Source organism: Eufriesea mexicana, unplaced genomic scaffold, assembly GCF_001483705.2.
Source record: "Eufriesea mexicana isolate 0111107269 unplaced genomic scaffold, ASM148370v2 scaffold1121, whole genome shotgun sequence".
In the NCBI taxonomy this organism is placed as follows: domain Eukaryota; kingdom Metazoa; phylum Arthropoda; class Insecta; order Hymenoptera; family Apidae; genus Eufriesea; species Eufriesea mexicana.
Window position 1 is genome coordinate 172998 of NW_016909245.1, and position 24646 is coordinate 197643.

The following is a 24646-nucleotide window of genomic DNA, read 5'->3' on the forward strand; positions in this document are numbered from 1 at the left end:
ATGGCCCCGGCAGTGAAAAATTATTAATTACTCAATTTCCGTAAACAATTTGTGAACTTTTATAATTTCCTTGCAAAGCTGAAACCTCAGGCTACATTCTTATTTAACTTTCGTAAAGAATTTAACTCTAAATTGTTAGTTATTAATTTTTGTTTGATGGCGTCTATAATTTCGTAACGACGACCATTACGATCTTCCGTGAAAATATTTAATACTAAACGAAACTAGAAGCAAAATGTGATCAAATGTTATATGAGAAGATTCGCAAGGACATTGTCTTTCTAACGAGTGCATAAAGTTTCATAAATTAATTGCGTAAAGGACAGTATTAATGAAAAACCAATGGCGTCTACGACAACAATTCAAACACTACGCAGAATAATAATTAATATTAAATTAATTAGGGACAAATTTATATCGAAAAATATATTGGAAAGTTCTTGAAAGATCTGCCTTCACGATGCAATTATAAAAGTTCATAAATTAATCGCAGGAATTGAGTAATTAATTAATTTCCTAATAAAAATTCAAAAAGGAACAGTCAGCGCCACCTACAGTTGTGTACTGGAACTAACGGAACAGTTCCAGATAAAAATCAAAATTAATTAATTAATTACTCAATTCCTGCGATTAATTTATGAACTTTTATAGCTGCATCGTAAAGACAGATCCTTCAAGAACTTTCCAATATACTTTTCGATATAGACTTGTCCCTAATTAATTTAATATTAATTATTACTCTGCGCAGTGTTTGAATTGTTGTCGTAGACGCCATTGGTTTTTCATTAATACTGTCCTTTACGCAATTAATTTATGAAACTTTATGCACTCGTTAGAAAGACAATGTCCTTGCGAATCTTCTCATATAACATTTGATCACATTTTGCTTCTAGTTTCGTTTAGTATTAAATATTTTCACGGAAGATCGTAATGGTCGTCGTTACGAAATTATAGACGCCATCAAACAAAAATTAATAACTAACAATTTAGAGTTAAATTCTTTACGAAAGTTAAATAAGAATGTAGCCTGAGGTTTCAGCTTTGCAAGGAAATTATAAAAGTTCACAAATTGTTTACGGAAATTGAGTAATTAATAATTTTTCACTGCCGGGGCCATTCTATCCCCTCCCTGTCCTTTTCTACCACGTGACCAGCACATCGACGACCTCCTTGCCTATTCTATATTCCTATCACTTTCTTGCAGTCGACGACCTCCTTGCCTATTCTATATTCCTATCACTTTCTTGCTTTTTGAACCCAAATCATAGATGGCGCTGATCGCAGGCGGTAAAATTTGTATTTATTCGGCAGTAGAAAATTAATAAATTTCCAAATTACTGCAATTAATTCATGAACATTTGTAGCTGCACAGCAAAGTTGGAATTATAGGCAACGTGCTTATACAATGTTTAATTTGATAATTAAAACTTACATGAGCGTTAGGTTTTGTATTTCCTTTATCTAATGATTATTTATATTTTCGTTTTCTTACTTTACTCTCTTAATAGTTCGTTGAACATGAAGTCACAGATGAAGATGCGTGCTTTTGTTCGTGGTAAAAAGAAAATGAAACTGCCATGGTTATATATTAAAGTACTTTTTATTCACTTTGAAAGTTTTACATATACACGTTAATTGTTAACGACATAAAAAATAATGACATATAGACATTAGAATCTGAGTAGATGTCCGTACCACGGACCGTTGCGAGAAAAAAATTGCTATAGAAAAGTGTTTTTCTCGCATAATATTCTTATTATTTTGTAATAAATATATACCAGCATAAGAAAACGTAAAAAATAAATTTTTTTATTAAATTTTATTTACAATTGTTTATTTACAATGTTTTCATTGGCGAAAAATGAATACAAAATAAAAAATAAGTTGAAAAAAACTAGCAGCTATAAACAGGACTCGAACCTCAGTCCTCCATCGTATGAATACTCAACTGTCGCTCCTAAGCCGTTTAAAAACTATTGGAAGAAAATCAATAATTAAAGAAGTATTAGAACTTAAATCATAAATATCTCAACAATTATTGAATAATTGCGACTATAATGATATATTTTCTTAAACTGCATGACGAAATCTACAAACCTGCAATGTTTCAACTAAATTGGTGACCCGAAGGTCTTGCACTCTCCTTGTTAGTAAAGCTATAAACGGTTTGACCCGAGTGTGTTATACGTGAACACGCTGCATGCATACCTTGTAAAATACCACGCGGACGACGCTTCCAGTAAGAAAAAGGTAGAAAAATGGCGGATCACGTCCCATGAGCACAAGCCTTACGAACTATTTTTCCCCTTTTGCATTTACAACCTTGCAAAACTTTTTATCCGCCTCTTCATCGCGGACTAATTAATGTACTATAAAACGCTAACGCCTTGACGTCCGCCGATTTATCTGCCTTCCTTCGAGCTATACGATTACACACGAGCCTTCAGGTTTTGGACTGCTATTGCTCGATCGAGAAGCATCGTCACCGAGTTGTTAACTGCTAGTGGTAACAAGAAGTTAACGAGATACGAGTCTAAAAGCAACGATATCAAATACGTTGGTTACTTGATTTTTGGAGTTGATAATATTCAATTAATGATGAATTAAAAATCGTGATTTCCTTTAATGTTAATAGCATTTTGATAGTCAATAATTGGAATTTTGGAAAGAGAGTAAATTTATTTGGTTATAAGCATCAATAAATAATAAATATCTTTAAAAGTAATTTGAAAGGAATGTACCAAGTTATACCATATTAGTATATACCATAGCATGTACTTACTATATTTGCATTTTTCCCTACTGTTCATTTAAAATGAATGTTATTCTATACTCGTAATAATCTTTTCGTTATTATTATAGAAAAATACACACTTACTATGATTATAATTGTTTGTAAACTTGCTATAAATATAAACAAAGACAATTTTTCGCTAAGAACTATTTAATCTTTTTCTTTTTTTTATGTATCGTACCATTAAAATAAAAAATATGAATTGTTAAATATTAGAAACACTATGTATTATATTTATAGAAAATATTGATATTTAATAATTGCATATTGCTGAAGTTTTATTCAACCATAGCTGTTAATTATACATGATAGTCATATGTGGTTGCTAAGCAACCATTTAATGCTACACAAAGTTCACCAAGATTGTAAGAAACATGCATTGTAGTTGGTGATATGTTTCACTTGTAATTAATTTTATTTGTAAATAATGACAGACGATATAAAACCGGAAACTATTAAGAAGACTCAAGATTTACTTGGAAAATACTTCAAAAAGCCACCGCTCACCGAAAAATTACTAAGGAAACCACCGTTTCGATTTCTTCACGATATTGTGTCAGCAGTAACGTATCTTTTGCTCACATATCTGGTTGTAAATAAAACATGAATATAATCAATGCTTTTATTCCTAATAAATGAATGGTATCATAGGTCATAAATGAAACTGGTTTTCTAGACGGTTTGTATACAGAGGAAGAACTAAACTCAGAAAATATAAAAAATAAAGAGTCAAAACTTTCTTATTTATCAAAATTGATCGACGTCGTCAGTAAGTTATAATTTTCCTTGTATTATAAAAAGTATAATGTTTTTTATATTCAAATATATTGTATAATAATTTTAGAACTGGCTACTGGCATTAATTTAACTGTAAGAGCCAGTAAGATAATCTCAGGTCAGGAACCAACTAAAACAAATGAGTTATTACAAGCAATTGGAAAAGCTCTAGATAAGAAGGTAATATTAGCAAAATATTTACAAGTGTAAGGTAGAAAATAACACCCATAAAGTAAAGATGTTTTTTGAATTAAATAGATAAGTAGTATAGAAGTCATTCAACAATATAAGAAAAATTTAGAAAAAAACAAATCTAGTTTGAGAAGTAAGTCATCTATAACAAAAGATGAAAGGAGAGTATCATCAAAAGACAGATTTCAAAGAAAAATTTCAACAGCGAAGGAAAAATCTACAGAACAAAAGAAGAAAGTTCTTAATGAAAGTAATGCAACAATACATAAAGAAACACGCAAAGAAGAAAGCCAAGAATCTAAAAAAAATGTTGAAGTTACAGAAAATCTACAAATTGAGGTAAATTAATACACCTTTCATCTAAATTATACAGGTGGTAGAATATAAATGAATTTATATCTTCTAGCCAACCCAAGAGAAAGTTCCTTCATCTGCACATAGAAGAAGGTCTTCATCTGCTAAATCTAAACAGAACACATCCTCTACACCTTTCCCTGAAACAAGTCCTTTGCAATTGGATAGAAAAACAGATGAATGTAAAAAGCAAAAAGAATTGGAGAACAATTTAAAGCATATGACACATACTGAAAGTAATGAATCACAAGATCTAATGCTCATTGCATTTAACTCTATAAATTCAGAATCAAATATAAAAGATAATAAAATAGATGAAAACACAAACAAACTTGAGTACAAGGAAACTGGCATGATAAATAATGAAGTTCCTTTACAAAACATAGAAAAATCTGATCAATCGATAGCAGAAACTCAAAAGTTTCAATTAGAAAATAATGACACTAGGTATCACATACATAATATTTTATTTTTAAGTTATTATTACTATATTGATGATTGTAATATGCAATATTAACTTGATAAAATTCTTTTAGTATTTCACAATCAAATTCTAGACCAAGAACTTCTTTACGTCCACCAACTTCAAGACCAATTAGTGCTAGACCTGCAGCACCTAGAATACGAGGAAAAGTAGAATTAATAGTTAATGAAGAAATACTGTTAGATTAATTTTTAAATTGTTTGAATGTAAAATATTTTATAGACAATATAAATTAATATCAATTTGTTTTCTAGAACACCTATGGGAAATATTAGCGTTATTGTAGAAAATTCTGATCTTAAAGATGACGATGATGCTGAAGATATGGTAGTTATGGAAACTAGAGGAGGTGGTAGTGATTCTTTAGAAAATAGTGGAAACTATAAAGTTGATGATCAACTAACACAAGAACATGGACATCTTGTTGCTCAAATATTAGAAACACAAAAGGAGTTAGTTAATAACGATAATGTAGATGTAATACCTAAGAAAACAAATATTGTAAGTACAATTCTATTATAACTTATTATTTTTATATTATTATAACGACACAAAATTCTTTAGTAAATTAAATATGAATTTATTATTAGGCATGGGATACAAGTTCAAAGCGTGACATAGTAGCAAAGGAAATTGATAAATTACGAAACACGATACAAACTTTAACTCGTGCAACAAATCCGCTTGGAAAATTGCTAGATTATTTTCAGGTAATTTCATCTGTTATCTTTTATGATACTACATCTATAACATAAATATTATTTACAGGAAGATGTAGAAATTATGCAAAAAGAACTAATAGAATGGAAAAATCAGTATCAACAAGTAAACGAAGAATTAAAAATAGAAAAAATGTAAGAATATGTAAATTTATTTAAATCGTTTAAGATTGTAAATCAAATGCATATTATTCTTCCAGAAAAACACAAGAATTAATAGAACCTATGAAAGATACATTAAAAGAAATTGATCACAATGTGAAATTGCAATTAGATAAAATATGTCAAGCGAAATCACAAATTATGAAAAATGACCAAAGGATACAAACTTTATTAAATGGTCGTACTTAAATTTTATTTTACTGCAATTTGTAAAATTACAATATTCTTTTATAATTGTTAATATAATTAATATAAATGTATTTCTTCTTTTAAGTTTGTAATTAGAAATTGTATATATGTGAAATGATAAAATATATAATTTGAAATGTTATGTAATATAATTTATTGTGAAATGATTTTAACCATTTTTATATATTTATTTATACTTATTCAAATAGGAACATTTGTACAGAATATATGTAACTTAATGTCATTAAATCACTTTGAAGTACTTTTACCAATTTCTTTTTAAATTTCATATTTATCTCGTAAAACTAAAATTTTATCTTGAGGCACGTTTTCAACTGTTTTGCAATATTCAAAAAGTACTCTTAAACCTGTAAATTAATAAGAGATCAATTACAAAAAAATATTATTAATAATATAAAAATACCGCTACAATACATAATAATACTTACTTTCTTTATCACTGCTGTTAATAAACATAATAAGTGCTCTAAATCTCTTGACTTGACTAAGATCCTTCAAATAATAGTATATTGGATCTTTCCTTTTTATGAACTCTATTCTCAAAACTTCTATTATTTGACTAAAGATATCGGATTCCATTGAATCTTGGAATATTTTAGGTAAAGTGTCCTCTGGTAATTGCTATAATTTGATTCATTAAATCATTAGTATGCAATCATGAAAAATTTCAACAACTAAAAAATTCTTATTTTTAAATATCATTCTCACCTTTAGATATTTATATCTAAATTCTGATGAATTATTTGTTTTCCAATTTGTTACAAATTGAACAGCTGTCTTAGGAATTGGAGATATAATATTAATAACTTTTGAAGATTCAGGAACAGAAATAGAACTATCATTTTTCATAACATTGCTATCTTTATGAGTTTCTTCTGTTTGTATAGGCTCATTATTACTACATATTGTTTCTGTTTTATCATCAACATAGTCACAATAATTGATATCAAAGTCTACTTCTTGAATAGGTATTTTTGTCAATGATTGCTATAAATTGCAAATATCTTAGACTTCCAGTAATTTGATGTAATTTGTATATAATTTTACCTTTGAGCGTAAATGAGGAGGTTTTTCAATTGGTTCAATTACAATAACATCATCTTTCTCTGGTAACCAATCTGGAATACGTGGATCTCTTTTCTTCTCTACAGCAGTATCAGTCACATTATTTTCTTTAACTTCTGTACTATTTTTAATATTTGTAATATTTCTGATATCTATATTTTCTTCTGTATGTGTAATGTCTTTAATATTGTTAGTGTCCATTTCTTGTACATTCGATGTAGTACTGTTCCATATTTTTTCACCAATTTTTTGTTCAATTGATAATTTTTTAAATGATTGTTTTGCATGTTCCTTCACTATATTGCTTGTCTATATAAAATACCATCATTAAATAATATTCAGTTTTGCGTTTTATCATAATAATAATTAAGTTTTGTGTTTTGTTCAACAATTACCTTTGGACATATAATCTTGCTTTCAATTTTATTAAGTAATAACTTGGCTCCCTTATTAGAGGGTTCTAATTCTAAAACTTTTTCTATGTCTTGTTTAGCTTCTTTATATTGTTTTAAATTCATTCTGGCTGTTGCTCTTCTATAATAAGCTTTTACATAAACATCATCTAATTGTATTGCAGCAGTACAATCGGATTCAGCAGAATATAAACTGCAAAAATATAGTATTTTAATACAATCTCATAGTATTTAATTTAATATGTAGATATAATTGAGATGTATATATACTTGTCTAATTTCAACTGACAGAGCGCACGATTGGCATAAAATACTGCATCAAATGGAAATAGTTTTATAGCTTCATTATAGCAGCCAACTGCTTTAACCCATTTCTGTTGCTGCACAAAAATATTGCCTTCATTTCTATGTTTCGTCGCTTCTTTGTGTGCTTTTTCTAATTCTTCTTTAGACATAGATTCACCTTCAGAATCTGACTGTTCTTTTGTATCTATTTCTTTACATGCTTCATCCTTTAAAGAAACATTATAAATAATATTAGAGTTTCTAAATTTGATAAAATTTTTCAAAAACATAAATAATTCAATTTTTACAATGTAATAAACTTACTGCATCAAATTTATCCCAGGTGGAATAATCATATGCTTTAATTCTTTTTGGTTTATTATCAATTTCATTTTTTTTTGTGGAATCATTTTTTATTCTATTTTTATGCTTATTTCTTATTGGTGGTAAAGTCACCTACAAAACAATATCCTTGTAAAGTTCAATACTTTTGTAAGTAATTCAAATACAATTTATACCTGATCACTTCCTTCTTTCCTTATTTCTTCATCTTTATGTTTCATTTGCTCTTCCCAATTTTTCATATCAAGAAATTCTTTTTGTAAATCTTCTGCATTATCCTTTATCTGCTTTTGCATCAAAATTGATTTATCCATTTTTTATAACTACGATTAGAAAAATGAAGTGTAAATTTAGGTTATATTCTACACATCCTAAAGAAAGTAAATAAATAGTGATATAATTATTTGTCTACCGATTAATTGAAATATTTAATTATTTAAGTGAATAAAATTTTCACTTTGTTTACATCATGCATCATTATATGTTTTAAAATCATCAATATTATAAGAAATTCATACAATTCATTGTATTCAAAGTATTATATTTCGTTTCATGCAGAGAATTTTTTCATCAAATTTATATATATTAAATACCTTTTTGCTTTATTAATTATACTTGGAATTGTTAATATTATAAATAATAAGATTTTAATTGTAGCTACATATATTGGAGTAGATCACTTTCGGCAAATTTCGAAATATTTACATTTTCCGATACTAGTGCTACGTATTGGAAAATCTTTGAACTAATATTAATAGGAAGTTCAAACGTTATTAGATAGATTATGATTAATTGATTTATTTTTGTATCATTTATGTATCAGTAATAAAGGAAATACGTAGAAGTAATAAAAATATTTAATTTTCGACGAATGTACAAATATTAAGTTTGTTTCTATTCATCATAATTTTAAGATATTGTTATAAGTCAAAAATTAATTAATCACATTAATTTGATTATTCCAATTTTAATTATAATTAAAAGTTATATAATTTTTACATACTTTTGTATATAAATCAAAAGAATATCATTCCATACATTTCAACCTTATATCACTATTCGATCATCATTTGAACAACAATCAGTGTATATTAAATATTATTAATTAATAATCCATTTCAAATAAAATTAATTTTTATATAAATAAAATCTATGAATGACAATCTATATTTAATGAAACAATTTTGCACACTTGAATGGTAAAAGATAACATTTTCTTACAAAAGGTAAATGTGATTGAATTATAACAAACATGGCAAATATAGGTACGAATTCACAATACCTAGAGCTTGACTTTCGACCCCTTTTAGATTTGGGCATCTGCCATCGGATCAGAATTGACCACCTTCAATGTTAACATTCGCAATGACGATGCGGATTTTCTTAGCGAATCAGTTTACGGCTAACTAGCCTTGGGTGCATATCTGATCTTACAACTGATCAAATGTTGTTTATATCGGAGGTGTCATAACAATACAAATTTTTTTCGAAGTAATAATATAATATTTAATCGTGTTATTTAATATAATTATAAAATTGTGTATTACTATTTGCGATGGCGTAATATGTTGAAAATTCGTCAAAACCATGAATTAACCCTTTTAAATATTCTTTTAAATACTTATGTACAGTCGGTAAATCAGTGTAACATGAATATGGTGAATGCTTACAAGCATTCACTCAATACGATTAAAACAATACGATTTTACGCTTATCCTTTAAATATGTAAAATTCAAAACTTAATCTTGAAAAGATAAAGGTGTAAAAATAAATTTATGAAAGTTTTTAATGCAGTTTTTACAGGTGCGTGGATTTAAAACGTTTTATGCAAAGTATAACACATTTGAGACAATAAATGATTACTTTTAAAAATATATTGTATTGTGAGTAAACTGAAAAGTTAAAGTTAATTCTTATGGATACATGAAATTAGTAACTGCTGGTAAAATAAATTAAAGTTTTAGTGGTAATTATTTTAATTAAAATGTGAAACTTGTTTTATAAATTCGAGTATAACCATGCATTAACATATAACATTTATCTGTTTGTTAATTAACAAAACGTTTAGATTACATTAATTTAAATAAAAGCATGCGAGGTGAGATATATTTGATATTAATTTTATTTTATATTGATAAATACACGTTAATTTTTAATATTTTTATTTTTATTTTATTTTGCTGATATAATTTCGAAATTAAAAACCAATAAATTATTAATATATACAAAAACATATGTATATTAAATAAAATTATTCCATACCTTTACAGCAATACAAGAAAGAAGTAAAACATAATATATTATGTACTAATAATTATTTATAAAGTTTATAGGAATTTTGTGTTACTATGAATACCAATAAGGTAATAAAGTTATTCATTAATATATTTACGATTCACTATAAATTTGTTTACACATTCTTTGTGTTTACTTCATCTGCTATGTGTTTTTTTTGTATTTCTCTCTTCATATATGTACATATTCTCGCATTTCATCTTAGTGCATCTAATTAATTGTATGTTCTTTTACAATTGTCCACAAAGATGTTTATAGAAGGATAAACCGCTTTAAGTTAGTTTTAACTGACTTAATCTATATTATTGCATTAAAATCTGAACGGAAGTGTTTCGTAGTTCGGCCAATGTCGCATGCTTCTTTCAAACATATTTTTAGACTGCTCGAAGAGCATCAAACGACCGTCAGACAATCTGTTAGACAATGATGACGTTACGCGCACGTGTCATTAGGAATAACACGGAAACTCTAAAACAAAATGATACTTTGATTACAGCATCGATGACTCATAGCTGAAATAGATTAGTTAAAAAAACAAACTCATAAATCATAACTCATAAATCAAACTATAGCTTCGGCTTTTATTAAATTACCATAATGGAATCATCATTCCATAATGATCTAACGTTAGTAATTATACAAAAAAGAACTTTTATATATTATATGCAATTGTAATATGAATTCGTTAATCATAAATAAAAATTTTACATGTTATTTATTTATAAGTGCTTTTCAAGGATTTTTAAAGCGGAGGTGGAGATCCGGAAGTTTAGCAAATGACATTGATCTAAAAGTTAAAGTAGTCCAAGCCACACGAGCTTTTTAGATAAGTTTTATCATGGAAAGAGATATTGAAGAGAATTTTATTTATTAAGAATAATATTTAAGTAGATGCTGAAAAAAATATAAATAGCTCAAAAATATCAATTGTTAAAATTCTTTAAAAAAATATTATTCGATGCTTTTATTCTCGTTAGTATACTATCTTTCATTGATTTTAATCATTTATAGAATCTTCAATTGTGTATAATACGATGGTAATTTATGAACTTAGTCCAAGAACAATCTCCGTGAACTAGCAACTTGTCAGGAGATCATACCTAGTCTAAGACTGCAATTGTGACATACTGTGAAACCTCGTATAAATTGTATGTTTACTCAGACGGCAGTTATTCCAATGTTCGAAGTTATATTTAACGGCGTCGCTGCATACTGGCGCAAATCCCAAAACTACTCGGTATTATTTACGGTGCACAGACCAAAAAACTATAGACACTTCCCGGCCATGATTCTTGCGCATTAACAATGGCATACTGTTTACGTTGTAACAATTGTTTCTCGTACTGACATCCTTATGCAATATTTAATTTGCAACCTAGAACATAGTCGCCACTTTATTCATTTATGATAATCGAATTAATATTAATAGGCAAATATTTTCAGTAAATTAAAAGTTGAGAAAATAAATTTGAACTTTCTAATTTTCATTGGAACTTAGAAAATTTTATCATATCTGTTTTCAGAGATCCACGATGGATTTCAAGTTAATAATTCTTCTGTCGAAAAAAGATTGTGAAAAGTTCATCAATTAAAATAGTAACATTAAATCGGGAAGATGTTTTAATTCCATCATAAATTTATTCCATAGAGCCTGAGGTATTTGCTTATCTAATAATAATTGAGCAAATACAATCAAATATTCATTAACAATTACTTTTCATTGATAGATTTATGAAAGTGGAGTTTATAGTAACGATGAAAAGAAAGAAATTATTATTGTTACGACAAAGTTACTTCCGTTACGAAACTGACAAATACTGAACTAAGGAAAGATGACGGTCTCGTATCAATATCAAGTCGCAAACTCAACCAGGGGTGGATTTACCAGGCTTCTTTTTATGTGGAGAGGTTCACTCTACAAATTAATCTATAGAGAACTACTCTTATTTCTACTCCTTTTTGCCGCACTTTCCACTATTTATCGTCACCTACTTAATTCCACGCTAAAAAGGTTCACAGTTTGATTCTTGCTAAATATGAATTTTACTAACTCTGATGGGATTAAATTACAATTTTTGTCGTTCTTTTTTTTTGATAATTAAGCTTTTGTAATTAATAGAGAAAGCTGCAAAAGAGATATGAATTATATTTATCCCATCATCAGTTGCTATTGAGATCAGAAAAATATTTTAGCTAGTAATTGTTAAGTATATACTGTTTTATTTCTAGAAGTTTCGAACAGATCGTTATTTACTGCGATAATTTTATTAATTTAATTCCATTAAGTTTTGTTCTTGGATTCTACGTGTCTTACGTTGCTCAAAGATGGTGGCAACAATATCAAGCGATACCTTGGCCTGATAAGTAAGTTCTGAAAATAAACAATCGAAAAAATAATAAAATGTTTAATAATGATAATTATTATTGATAGGACAATGCATTTAATTGCATTATATGTTACCGGCAATGATGAATACGGTCGTATGCTTCGAAGAGGTCTGATGCGTTACTTGAATCTTTCCTTGATACTTGTTTTACGTTCGATCAGTTCAGCAGTGAAAAAACGATTTCCAACACTCGATCACGTCGTTGATTCTGGTAAAGTTTTCTTTTAGCGTGAACATACTAATTTTAACCTGTAGTATGCGTTCCTACAAAAGTGTACATACATTTACTTACTGTGAAGAAAGACTAACAAGGCAAAATCTATGATGAAACGACGGAAACCAATAACAGAAAATTTTTATGAACGGAAATAAAAATCATAATTATTGAATTTGGACTAAAAACTTATTTTAATGAAGGTGATTCTTTTTTTAATCGAATATACTTATAATATTTTTTGTTATGCATAGACCCTACAAAATTATAACAATTTATAAACACAATTAATTTTCAATATTAGTAATAACATTAATTTAATATCATACTAACATTATAAATACCGTTTGCAGGTTTTATGACATCACTCGAATTGGACTTGTTTTTGGCAGTACCGAGTTCAGAATTCAACACTTATTGGATCCCTTGCACATGGTTCATCAATCTTCTAAAGGAAGCGCGCCAAAATCACAGGATCCCCGATCCTCAGGGATTAAAACTAATTATGGAGGTATTGTATCGGATGATACAGAAAGAATTTATAATTTATTTAATGCAATTTATATTAAAAAGTCAAATGATATTGAATGAAAGACAGTATTCATTACAGGAATTTAATGAATTTCGTACAAAATGTGGCCTTTTATGGAGCTATGATTGGATATCAATTCCATTAGTTTACACACAAGTGGTAACATTAGCAACATATAGTTTTTTTGCCGTAGCTTTAATAGCTCGCCAATACATTGACGGTAAAGAAAAACAATTCCAACTACAGATTGATATTTACATACCAGTTTTTACGATCCTACAATTTTTCTTTTTTATGGGTTTGTTAAAGGTACCTATAACTTTTAACTAGAATGAAAAAAAACAATATTATAATAATAATTGTATTCCAATAGGTAGCAGAACAATTAATTAATCCCTTTGGCGACGATGACGAAGATTTTGAATTGAATTGGATAATTGATCGCCACACAAAAGTAATTAGATTTCTTTGCACACATCGTCTCATACGTTCTCAAACTACATAATTTTATTTTTACATTTGCTATATGCACTTTAGGTATCATATCTTGGAGTAGATACTCTAATGAATCGATGTCCACCATTGGTCAAAGACATTTACTATGATGCTGAAAATTTAATTCTACCATACACGGAAGCTGCAGCTGCTTATAAAAAGAAAACTTATCGCGGTAGCGTGGCAAATATGACGTTAGTATTCTTAAAATATCACTTTATTCTTCATATTAATGTACGTAAATTAATATGCAAGGAAGTAATTTAAAATTCGATATTCGTGTATTAATATTTAGAGTTCCTGAAGAAAAACAAACCATGTTTCTACCAGATGTTATAGAAGAGGACGAAGAGGATTTAAAACAGTCACATTGCACATCAACATTGAGTTTGGCTACACATAATAATGATAGTCCATTATGTCAAAGACGGTAAGATTGACACATACCTTTAGATAAATATTTCCTTATTTTTTTATATTTTTTGAGATATTTTCTTATAAATTATAAAGATAAAAAATATATATAGCCTAAAATATAAAACAAAAACGATCTTTAAAAAAAATAAAGCTATCGAATAAATAATTCAAATACTTAGAAACTTTATTAGATTTATTATTTACAAAATGAAGTTTTATTAAGTTAGACCCGTTTGTTTTAGCCAGATCAACCTGGACTGTGAAACACCTACGACGACTGATCAAACTTGTTCTGAGACAATTTTACAATTTGATATTCAAGAACCGTCATTTCAAATCGACCAAACAGAGCAACGAAGAAAAATGATAACGGAGACCGTGAAGAAACTTTCACCTTTAGGAAAACATTCAGTACCACGAATCGATACAAATCGTAAGGCATTTTTTACAATAACAAAAAGCCCTAAAGTGATTGTACAACCTTCGGCGAGTACATCTAATTTGTCAAAACTTACAAGGCATATTATAGATACACCTACTGTATATACTGGTAATGTAAATCCATGGAAAGACTATAGCTCAAAAATTATACAGTCACCCTCGTTCGAAGCTTTTAGTTCAGAACATTCTCCGGAAGTGGAGGGAACGTATGACTTCGAAAATGTACACCCATCCGATAATGTCTGTATACACCCTAATGATAGTCCTCATTCAGATACATGTCAATCACAATGCCATCATACGACCATATCTCATTTAACACTGCCAGAAACACCTTTGTCAACTTCGACAAAAACAGCATTGCCAAAAAACAAAAGTGCCAAATTTCTTATAAAAAGACATAAATCAATGGGGACAAGTAAGAAGAAAGGTATTCAATGGAGACAAATGATAAAGGCAAGAGATAAAACAGATGATGTATCGGCAGGTGAAAAAGCAATTCCTTATTCAAGAAGTTCGCCAAATTTAAAACTAGACGCAACTCCGCAAGGTATAAAGAAATACATATCCGATGATGATTCAAGTTCTTCATAGAAAGAAGAATGTTTTATAATTGGATATGCTTATATGTGATAACTATTATGGAATATAAATAGTGAATTACATGAAAGTATTTATCACTATAAAATAACGATATTATCCATAAAAGTCTTACTATTAGGTATATCTCAATATTATTATACTATTGTAAGTATTACACTCGGGAAAATTAGTTGTTTGTAAAAATATAATTAAATGCATTAATATTATTTCGATAAAAATTAAATTATTTTCTTATAATCATAATATATTAAACTTCTTTTCCTTAAAATATAAACCTATCAATAATAAATGTGTGTAAATTAAAAAGTTATTAAAAACATTATTTTTTTAAAATCTCTTAAAATTTCAGTTTTTACGCGTATTTTTATCTTTTATTTATTTACTTACCTGTTTCAATATTTATCTTAAATATATCGTTGTCTTCATATTTGTATTTACTAGTTTTTCAAAATATGAGAGAAGAACACATAAATAGCTCTAAAAAAGGCATTCTTTAATCGATCTCCCGGACACATTATTAATTTACATGTTTGGATAAATTGTATAATAGGGATTCTTAAATTGCTTTGAATTAATCGTATAAACATTTGGATCATCCACTGTAAATGGCTGAATAATATTTGATCCCAAATTTTTCTGATTGTGTACATTTGGGATCATATACTGCGGCATGGGCGTAACTTGTCCAACAGTTGCATCTTCTACTAATTTTCTCTGTGAATAAATCAAAACTTGTGGAACATTTATATCTTGTTGCGATACAGAGTTTTCCACGGAAACCGAAAATCCAGTATTCGACAGTTGTTGTGCCTTACACTTTTTTCTATGTGCATAGAGTGATCCGGCATTATTATACCTCTTTGTACAAATTTTGCACGCATATGGTCTCTGTCCAGTGTGTGTGTAAGTGTGTTCATTCAACGAGGTCAGTCTTCTAAATGATTTTGTACAAATCTGACAATGATATTTCGCTTCTCCGGTATGCATAGTTATATGCCGTGCTAATGTATTAGCACGTGCGAAGGCTCTGCTACAATACTGACAAATATAAGGTTTTTCTCCGCTATGGGTACGCAGATGCAATTGTAAATAAGTGCTCTTTGTAAAAGCTCTACTACACACATTACAGACATATGGTTTAACTCCAGTATGAGTACGCATATGTGCAACCAAAGAACCACTTTGTGCAAAACATTTGCTACAGACTTCACAAAGGAACCTTTTTTGAGTTTCTTTGACTCGTTTATGACGTTCTATATGATTTGCTAGCGATTGAGCCTGTGCAAACGATTTAGGGCAGATTGCACATTTGTGTGGTCTATTATGACGATCCTGAAATAATATTCAAATTTCAAAGAAATTACATTAAGATAGAAAAATTGTTTAGCTTGAAATTTAATAAAATTAAAAATATATATTTATTAAATTTTTTACGATATTTAATATCCTGTTTTCTCTTTACATTATTCAATAACTTACTTTTTTCCTTCCTTCTAAACAGTCTCCTTTATTTATATTGTCTATATCTTCTTTATCATCCAGGTCAGAGTTTTCAAATAATTCAGCCTTATGTTTTGATTGTTCATGATCTTTTAATTTATCCACTCTTGAAAATCCTTTACCACATGTTCCACATGTGTACTTCAATCCACTATGTGTGGAAACATGCCTTTTAAGATTTCTTTTTGTTGCAAATAATTTTCCACACTGAGTACATTGAAGACTTTCAGCAGGGAGATTTTCATCCTCCTCATCTTCTTCATCTTCTTCTTCTTCATTTTCTTCTTCTTCTTCAATTGTATCTGTAGATCTATCTTTTGTTGAACACTGAGAAGAGTCATCTAATTCTTCTAATTTATACTCTGGATGACTTTTAGCATGTGTAATAAAAGATTTTTGGTAAGTAAATTGTTTTGAGCAAACTTTACATGTAAATTTTAGGCTTTTTCGTTGTTCTTTAGAAGAGTCGTCATTTTTTTGAATTTTTATTTTTTTATCCTGAAATATAAAGATATAACTCAAATATGATTCAATTATATAGTAAAATAATTTCAATGGAAACGTATTAAGAGATACCTTCTTTGGTTAAACCAAAGAATGATGTCAATGTTAACTTATTATCATTAAAGATAAAATTATATATTCATTTCAGTGAAGCAAAATTTATTTAAAATCAAGTTTAAATACTTACTTGGATATTACTAATTCTTTTATCTTGTACATTTGCAATTCCTTTGCCTTGCTCATAATTAATTCTCTTGTCTTGAATATTTTCTTTTCTATCATGAGCTTCATGACAAATTGCAACATGATTTTTCACTTTTGCAAGAGTAGAATATTGTTTATCACAAACATAACAAACATAACGCAATTTAGTTTTACGTTTATGTACAATGGCATGTCTCTGCAAGGCCACTTTTGTACGAAAAGACTTAATACACTGTGTACACCGTAGTCTAGTTGTGCGTGAAATTAATGGTTTTTCTTCATCATCTTGAATACCACCTGTCTTTGATGTTTCTTCTAATACCTGTTGATTTTCTTCATTACTTATTTCTTCTTTTAATGAAGCATCTTTACTTTGTACCACATGATCAACCAACAAAGAAAACTCTTGTTTTATTGAACTTATTTGTCTTACAGAATCATCCTCTAATAAACTTTTATAAACATTTACATTTTCTAAGCTTTTTCTTTGTTCTGTGTCACTTAATTGACTTTGTGAGTCTTTTTCATAACAAAACAAGTTCTTCTCTGAATTAAGACAAAAGGAAGAATCATCTTTCGTGAAACAAAAATTATCAGGACAGAAATTTGTAGAACAAACTTCCTGCTTTTCTATATTTTCTTTCTCAGACGATATTACACTAGATATTACATCAGCAATTATTGCTGTAACTATACTGGCGCTGGTAACAGAATCATTGGAAGAGGATTTTAGCTTCAAAATCTGACGCAGTTTTTCATCTGAATTTTGTATTTGACATTTGAAGTCATAGGATGCATCCAAACGTTGATTACAAGGCAAACAAATTATTGGTGGTAAACCATCTCCTTCTTCAATCTAAAACAACATCCATATACTGCTTCAATCTTAATAACTAAAATCTACCAACATGTAATTTACAAAGCCATAAATAATATTTTTATATTATTAGTAAGCACATGTAATACAACTTATAAACTTATACAAATTTTAACTAACAATATTTGCGTTTATAAAAATAATAAATAAAAATAAACACTATTGCAATTATAATAATAAACTTTTGTATTAATACATAAACAATTAGATAACAAAACAATTGAAGAAATAAAAGTTCGGAATATCAAATTTATTGAAAACATAATATTATTCTAATTGCTTTGCAATTTTTAGAATATCAAATTTGTTTTTAAGTAGTATTGACTTCAATTATTTATATTTAATACAGATGACATCGATTCCAACAATTTTTTTAAAAGCTACAAATAGTATACAATAATAACGTTAAAAACATACAGAAAAAGAAAAAATAATATTCAAAAAAATTATAATTTAGTATGTTATTATCGTAAAAGGAGTTACAAACTAACCTGTACAGAAGCAACGGCCATAAGTTTACGAGGAATAGCGTCCCCATTTCTAAAAAGTTCACAAATTTCAGCAGCTCTTTTTAAACAGATTCGGCATTCATCTCCATAAATTTTCTCACGTGTATCAACTAACTGCGCGTTTTTCGAAACTTCCATTTTAATGCATTTGGAAATCAAGCTACGACTCGAACTCCCCTCCTAAGAAATCAAGAATGTTTTTAACATTTTTGTTGTTCAATGTATTTGTAATTAATAGCTGCTCAAATTTAATAAGAAATATTATGTAAGATTGGAATAGTTGATTAATAATTGAAATTTAAAAGAACGTCATAAAATCAATATTTGCATAAAAAATATGATGAAAGAACATAATTCATATAAAAATATAGTATAACATTATATAGCGTTATAAATAATTCATTACAGATTACCTCAAACTTCAAAATGTTTCAAAATACGAACGAATATTACTAAAAATAAAATCAATGTACTCAGTTTCTAACAAAGTGATTTTAATACCATATTTTGAGAAATAAAAAAAATATAAATCACTGGATTAATTATTAAAACGGTTTCATTATTCATTGTTTTGTATTTTATTATTTCAATAATAACTCATTGTGTTACTTGTTTCGCAGTGTTTTATTCTTTTTCCTTCTTAACCTCTACTTATATTCTGTATGAAAAATTTATATATCATTCTTTCCCCATTCAAAAATCAACGTCACAAGTACATTTTATTCAATATTATTCAGTGAACTGTTGTATTATTGTATATATTATACAAACAGGCATAATATTATGCTCATTTATATTTATTAAAAAAAGATATAGAGGAATACATATGCAGATTGTATTTTAAATGTCAGTTTAGATGTCGCGATAACATGCTCATGCGTAGTTTTAACAGCATATGAAAAGATATTAAAAGTTTTCCTTTATTGTAAGATACAGTTTTTTAAAAGTGAAGTAATGGAACAGAAAAAAATGTATAAAGTAAATACAAAAGTTTACATTAAAAAAGGAAAGGTGGAAAATATTTCATTTTGATCTTAAACACGCTTTTCGTCTTTTTATTGTTCCAATTTATTTTTCAAAATCAATTAATGTTACAATAGAGCATTTTAAGTATAGACTTGTTTCAAAGAAACATACAAATACACTGTCTATACACGTAGAGTAAATATAGTTGCATTTATTCATAAATTTTCTGGCGACAATTGTAATGCACCTTTGACAGGAGCAAAGCTTAAATTAGTAGCCACATCTTTTCTTTTTCATACTTTCTAATATTGTGTTCCTTTATAGTTACAAAATTAAGATTAACATATATTTATGCCAAAAATTAGTCATTTACGTAAAATTATTCTTATTGAATTGTGAAACGTATTTTATAATATATGCTTCGCGAGAAAAAGGAATCACATTTAAAAGGTAATTATTCTTGTTAATTAAAATTAATTATACACGTATCTTATTTTAACATTATACGCGTTTTAAATATATTTAATTTAAATACATCAGCAAATGTAAAAACAGATGTTTTTTATAAAATTACATATCATTCATAAATTATATTGAGTTAGAAACCTTAAGCAAAACTAACCTTTTAAATCATAATAATATTACATTAAACAACATTATTTAAAAGGAACTTCCATTTAATACATATATCATGTCTGTTCACTTTGATTAAATAATTTTGAAAATGAAATTGATCTGTCTTTCTATATTTCTATAATGTTATGTATATGCTTTAAATTGTATACAAATACGATTTCATTTTAAAGCAGATAGTGTTTGAAAATTTTAAATTACTAATCAATTGTTTACTCAATTTTCCAGCATCGCGTATATCACTAATTACTCATTCTGGTTTCGACGGAAGTTTCCATTTGCTCAACGATAAACAGTTCGCAACGAATAATAGAACAATCTTAGGTATGTTATTAACATCATTCGTAACCCGTTAGATTGCAATATATCCATATTATAGTCGTGTGTACAGTAATAAATCTCAATTTGTTATTTTAAAAAATAAATCATCTGTATTTTGAAAGGTCGTTCCGCAGTTCCGCCAAGGAAGAATATACATCTGAAGAAATACTCTATATCTAACGGGTTAGATCACAATCGATTATTGCACTATATCCTTATATCAGAAGAAAGAATAACGGCTATATACAATTGATTCGGTGATATTTAATTTGTGCATTTTTTATACTAAAAATATTCATACGTTAGAAAAGTGAATTTCCTGGAAAGGATAAGTTGTAATCTTATAAAAGAATATGTGTGAAACTTAGTAATGGTGATGGAATAATTGTTAATCGATTAAAATTTTACTCAATACTACTTAAAATAGACAAATTTTTTTCAATAGATTATTTTGATTGTTAGTTAGATTTATTTTTATAGCTGTACAAACAAGTGATTAAGAAATAGATGGCGCTTGTAAAAATTTGTTTATTCATTTTCGTACGAATAAAATGAAGCAATCATAGAAAAATATGATCACGACTATAAACAAAAGACTGCGATTATTAAAAGAATTAGGAACCTGTTTTATTTTTTCAAAAATGTTTATTTTCTATGAAATTTTTTCAATACGTTTTCTATGGATTTCATTTGGTGAATTCCAATAATCGTTTCTTGCTTTACGTCTTTCTCTTTTATAGTTGTTGGTCTGCAATGCGCGATTGTCAATAATGACTGCTTTCTGCCTTTTTTTTTCTTTTTTTGTTTTTGTTATTTCATGTTGCACATATTTTTCAATTCCTAATCTTATACTCTTTTGATTATATAAAAAAAATACCGAGTGTCCGTAGAAAATATTTTAACTTCTCGTGCATTAGCTTCTTCTTTATTTGTGAATTCACTACCTAATAAGTATTACATTGTTAATTACAGTGCTTTCAGTTTTAGTATTCTATTTCACCAATATATTAATAATTTCTTTTTTTTTCAAGTTGAGAAACTATTTAAAGATGGAAGTATTCAACTTTGACAAAAGGTCGATAATAAAAAATCCAGAGATACACAAAAATATTATAGTACGAAATTTTTATACAGTAAAAGTTAATTGTTGAAATTATTACCATTTTCTTATAGATAAAAAGAATCTCAAGAATTTTATTAAATGTCATTCTTACTTTATGAATTTTGGCAAATATGTAGTGATTATAGATTTTGGCGAGTTTTACCTATTAAAAGATTTTTCAGAAATTTCTTAAGTTTAGAGAATTTTTAAATATTATATAAACCCTTTAAATGCTTGAAACTCTAGATCTTTGGAATGTTCATGGTTTTTTTAACATCTTACACACTCTCCCTGGTACCCACATATATATGAAGTATTAATAAAAATTGAGAACCTCGTTTTATGAACAATTCTATCTATTAGAGTAATGTAAAAAGTTCGTGTAGAATTACGATCGATAAAATCGTCTTTAGTACTAGCTCGTTTTCAAAATACATGATCTAGTATATTAGTATAAATGAAAGCATTACATCTTGTAAAAGTTTCTTACCGTAGAAAAAAAGATGCCGAAAAGAGAACGAAAATAAGATTTTGCAAAGACAGAAATATTTTATTCTTTTCGAAGATGTACGTGTTTTATGATTTAAATGATATAATAAATAACACTAACACTAACAATATTTTAAGATATAATACCTTCGTTTATACTATAATACTTTGTTACATATATGATTTATATAGATAGACAGAAAGGTAAATACACATAGATATACACCTATACATGTTATATACAAATTTACGGACACCCGGTAAATTTTGCACGAACTTTTTATAATATCGCAAACACTTCAACTGGAGTATAATTTAAATAATTAATTTTCTTATCGGTTTTCATTAAATACTTTCGTTATCGTGGTCTCTGATTGTTTTATACCTTTCTCTACGAGTTTATCTTTCATTTATATTAATTAATACTTATTAGGCCTAATACGTTGCACTTCTTAGGATATAATGCAACTGAAAATATAATATATTTCTCTAAAACAAGATAACTGGTTATAAATTTTAACAAATAAATTAACTTTATTTTTTATAACATCATTTTACAGTTTTATGATTTCATTTGTAACTGAAAATATGGCTTAAATGAGAAAACGAATAAAATATAATCAAAATGTGAAAAAATAAGAAATTCTGATAAAAAAGCATTCATATTTTCTAAAAAAGGGCTCTGAAATGTTATCTTGTTTTAAATTTTGAAATATCTACTTTTTAATTGCATTAATCCAATAAAATATCCTATATATTTATTCTATTATACCTAGACCCTTTCAGAAAGCAAATGGTTTGATTTCGTATTAAAAAAAAAAAGGAAAGAAAAAGAAAAACAAAATGTTCTCATAAACACACTTGTAAATTTACAAATGTTAACGATACAATAAATATCGTAAAGTAAACTTAAAGTAATAGATAAACTGTACAACAAAATATGCTTAACCACCAAATAATCTGTAATTACATTAATTCTTTTACAAGATATTCTTAATGTAACACCAAATAAGAAGCCATTTATCGTATTGTTATTATATTTTTTTTTTTAATACAAAATCTTGATTGCTACCCTTCGTTTTATAATATGCCCCTATGATAAAGATTCGAAAAATAGTGTTGCAACAGCTTAATATTATTTATTATTTAATCATAATGAGTATTATTCTTATCGACAAACAATATATTTGGTTATATTAAGTTAATATTTAATAGAAATAATATTTTTTTTCAATATTACACGGCTAGTTCCATTATTTATATATTAATTTATCATCGAAAAGGAAGAATAGAATTTTCATTTCCTATTCAGTATTTTCCATTTCACTGAATCCATTCAACATCATATTTTCTCTATCTCCGTTTTTTTTTATTTCTCTATTTTTTTCTTTAAATTTCTTTAATTTTCATCTCAGCAAAATAGATTTTATCAGTGTCTCTCATTTTAGAGAAATTAATTAATCGAAAGTTGTTTCGTGGTTCTATGAATAGTAATTTATTGGCAGCTATATTTATCAATAAATACTATATGCTTTTAAATTTAAGTAGAAAATCTATTATGTCGAAACAGCTTACACTGTCATTGCTAAATAGCATGTTTCATCGTATGTAATTAAATATAGCATTTGCAATTAATTTACCAACAGTATATCCTTGGTTTCAATACAATTGTCTTGCATGTTTGAAACGGAACGATTGCGATTCAAGTAAATAATTTATCATTGTTCAATTCTTGATTACAATTAAGTTTCGCACTGCCATTTGTAAAACTACTTATTTCACGCCTCAGTTGTACGTATTTAATACAAGTTTTCTCGACCAGGTACACGTAAATTCCAACTAATAATATTTAAATAATTTTTTTAATATTTTATAAATTATAGAAATCTAATAATTATAAACGAAACGTTTTTATCATCTAAAAATTCCAATAAAATTCCAAACTTTTTAATTACACTACATATCAGCGAAGCAAGAAACTAGATATTAATACTAATTTGACAAAAGATAATATACCTCAAAATTATATTAGGCCGTAAAAGAATCATAACACGTAACCCAAACACGTAAAATTCTACGTAATTAAAAGATTAATATTTTATTTAAAAATTATCACAAAATATTATAATTAGTGGAAAAACTAGTAGCAACGATTACTATTCATCTCCCCGAAATATATGAAATATATCTTAACACCGAAAGAAATTTACACAACCCAAGTCGTATATTACAATATTGTCTATAGTCTTTGGTTTTAAAAATATTTAAATTCACGCCTTCAACAAGATAAAGTGCTGACAAATTTAACAAATAGATTCAATCTCCAAGGTACATCGTATTGTTATAACATATTTAAACT

The 24646-nt window shown here is 27.4% G+C and overlaps 4 protein-coding genes across 6 annotated transcripts; 2 read left to right on the top strand and 2 right to left on the bottom strand.

The window, feature by feature from the left end:
- Positions 1-3111: 3111 nt before the first annotated feature.
- IFT54 (intraflagellar transport 54) lies at positions 3112-5671 on the top strand. Its single transcript, XM_017900091.1, has 10 exons — positions 3112-3356; positions 3446-3563; positions 3639-3751; positions 3830-4102; positions 4170-4564; positions 4654-4779; positions 4856-5102; positions 5192-5311; positions 5370-5455; positions 5521-5671. Exons 1-10 carry the CDS (start codon positions 3222-3224, stop codon positions 5669-5671), a joined length of 1764 nt encoding a protein of 587 aa, XP_017755580.1. The 5' UTR covers positions 3112-3221.
- A 279-nt stretch (positions 5672-5950) lies between these two features.
- Positions 5951-8423, bottom strand: spag (RNA polymerase II-associated protein spaghetti). The gene is made up of 9 exons (XM_017900168.1): positions 8391-8423; positions 7974-8120; positions 7780-7911; positions 7441-7682; positions 7153-7363; positions 6740-7066; positions 6401-6679; positions 6121-6313; positions 5951-6039 (listed from the first exon to the last, which is right to left on the bottom strand). The coding sequence occupies exons 2-9, from the start codon at positions 8109-8111 to the stop codon at positions 5951-5953; spliced, it is 1611 nt and encodes a 536-aa protein (XP_017755657.1). The 5' UTR covers positions 8112-8120; positions 8391-8423.
- A 1222-nt stretch (positions 8424-9645) lies between these two features.
- On the top strand, positions 9646-15327 carry LOC108547542 (bestrophin-4). Of its 3 annotated transcripts, none has more exons than XM_017900113.1 (10): positions 9646-9764; positions 11821-12104; positions 12323-12457; positions 12525-12691; positions 13048-13205; positions 13293-13535; positions 13600-13680; positions 13764-13915; positions 14017-14151; positions 14381-15327. In XM_017900113.1, exons 2-10 carry the CDS (start codon positions 11926-11928, stop codon positions 15171-15173), a joined length of 2043 nt encoding a protein of 680 aa, XP_017755602.1. In that variant the 5' UTR covers positions 9646-9764; positions 11821-11925; the 3' UTR covers positions 15174-15327. The 3 variants fall into 3 exon arrangements, with proteins under 3 accessions (XP_017755602.1, XP_017755601.1, XP_017755603.1); XM_017900112.1 differs by lacking the exon at positions 9646-9764 and adding an exon at positions 11660-11749; XM_017900114.1 differs by lacking the exon at positions 9646-9764 and adding an exon at positions 11660-11749 and having other exon boundaries at positions 13305-13535.
- A 275-nt stretch (positions 15328-15602) lies between these two features.
- LOC108547524 (zinc finger protein 271) lies at positions 15603-23966 on the bottom strand. The gene is made up of 5 exons (XM_017900092.1): positions 23928-23966; positions 18759-18956; positions 17374-18246; positions 16662-17180; positions 15603-16514 (listed from the first exon to the last, which is right to left on the bottom strand). Exons 1-5 carry the CDS (start codon positions 23964-23966, stop codon positions 15705-15707), a joined length of 2439 nt encoding a protein of 812 aa, XP_017755581.1. The 3' UTR covers positions 15603-15704.
- Positions 23967-24646: the final 680 nt, after the last annotated feature.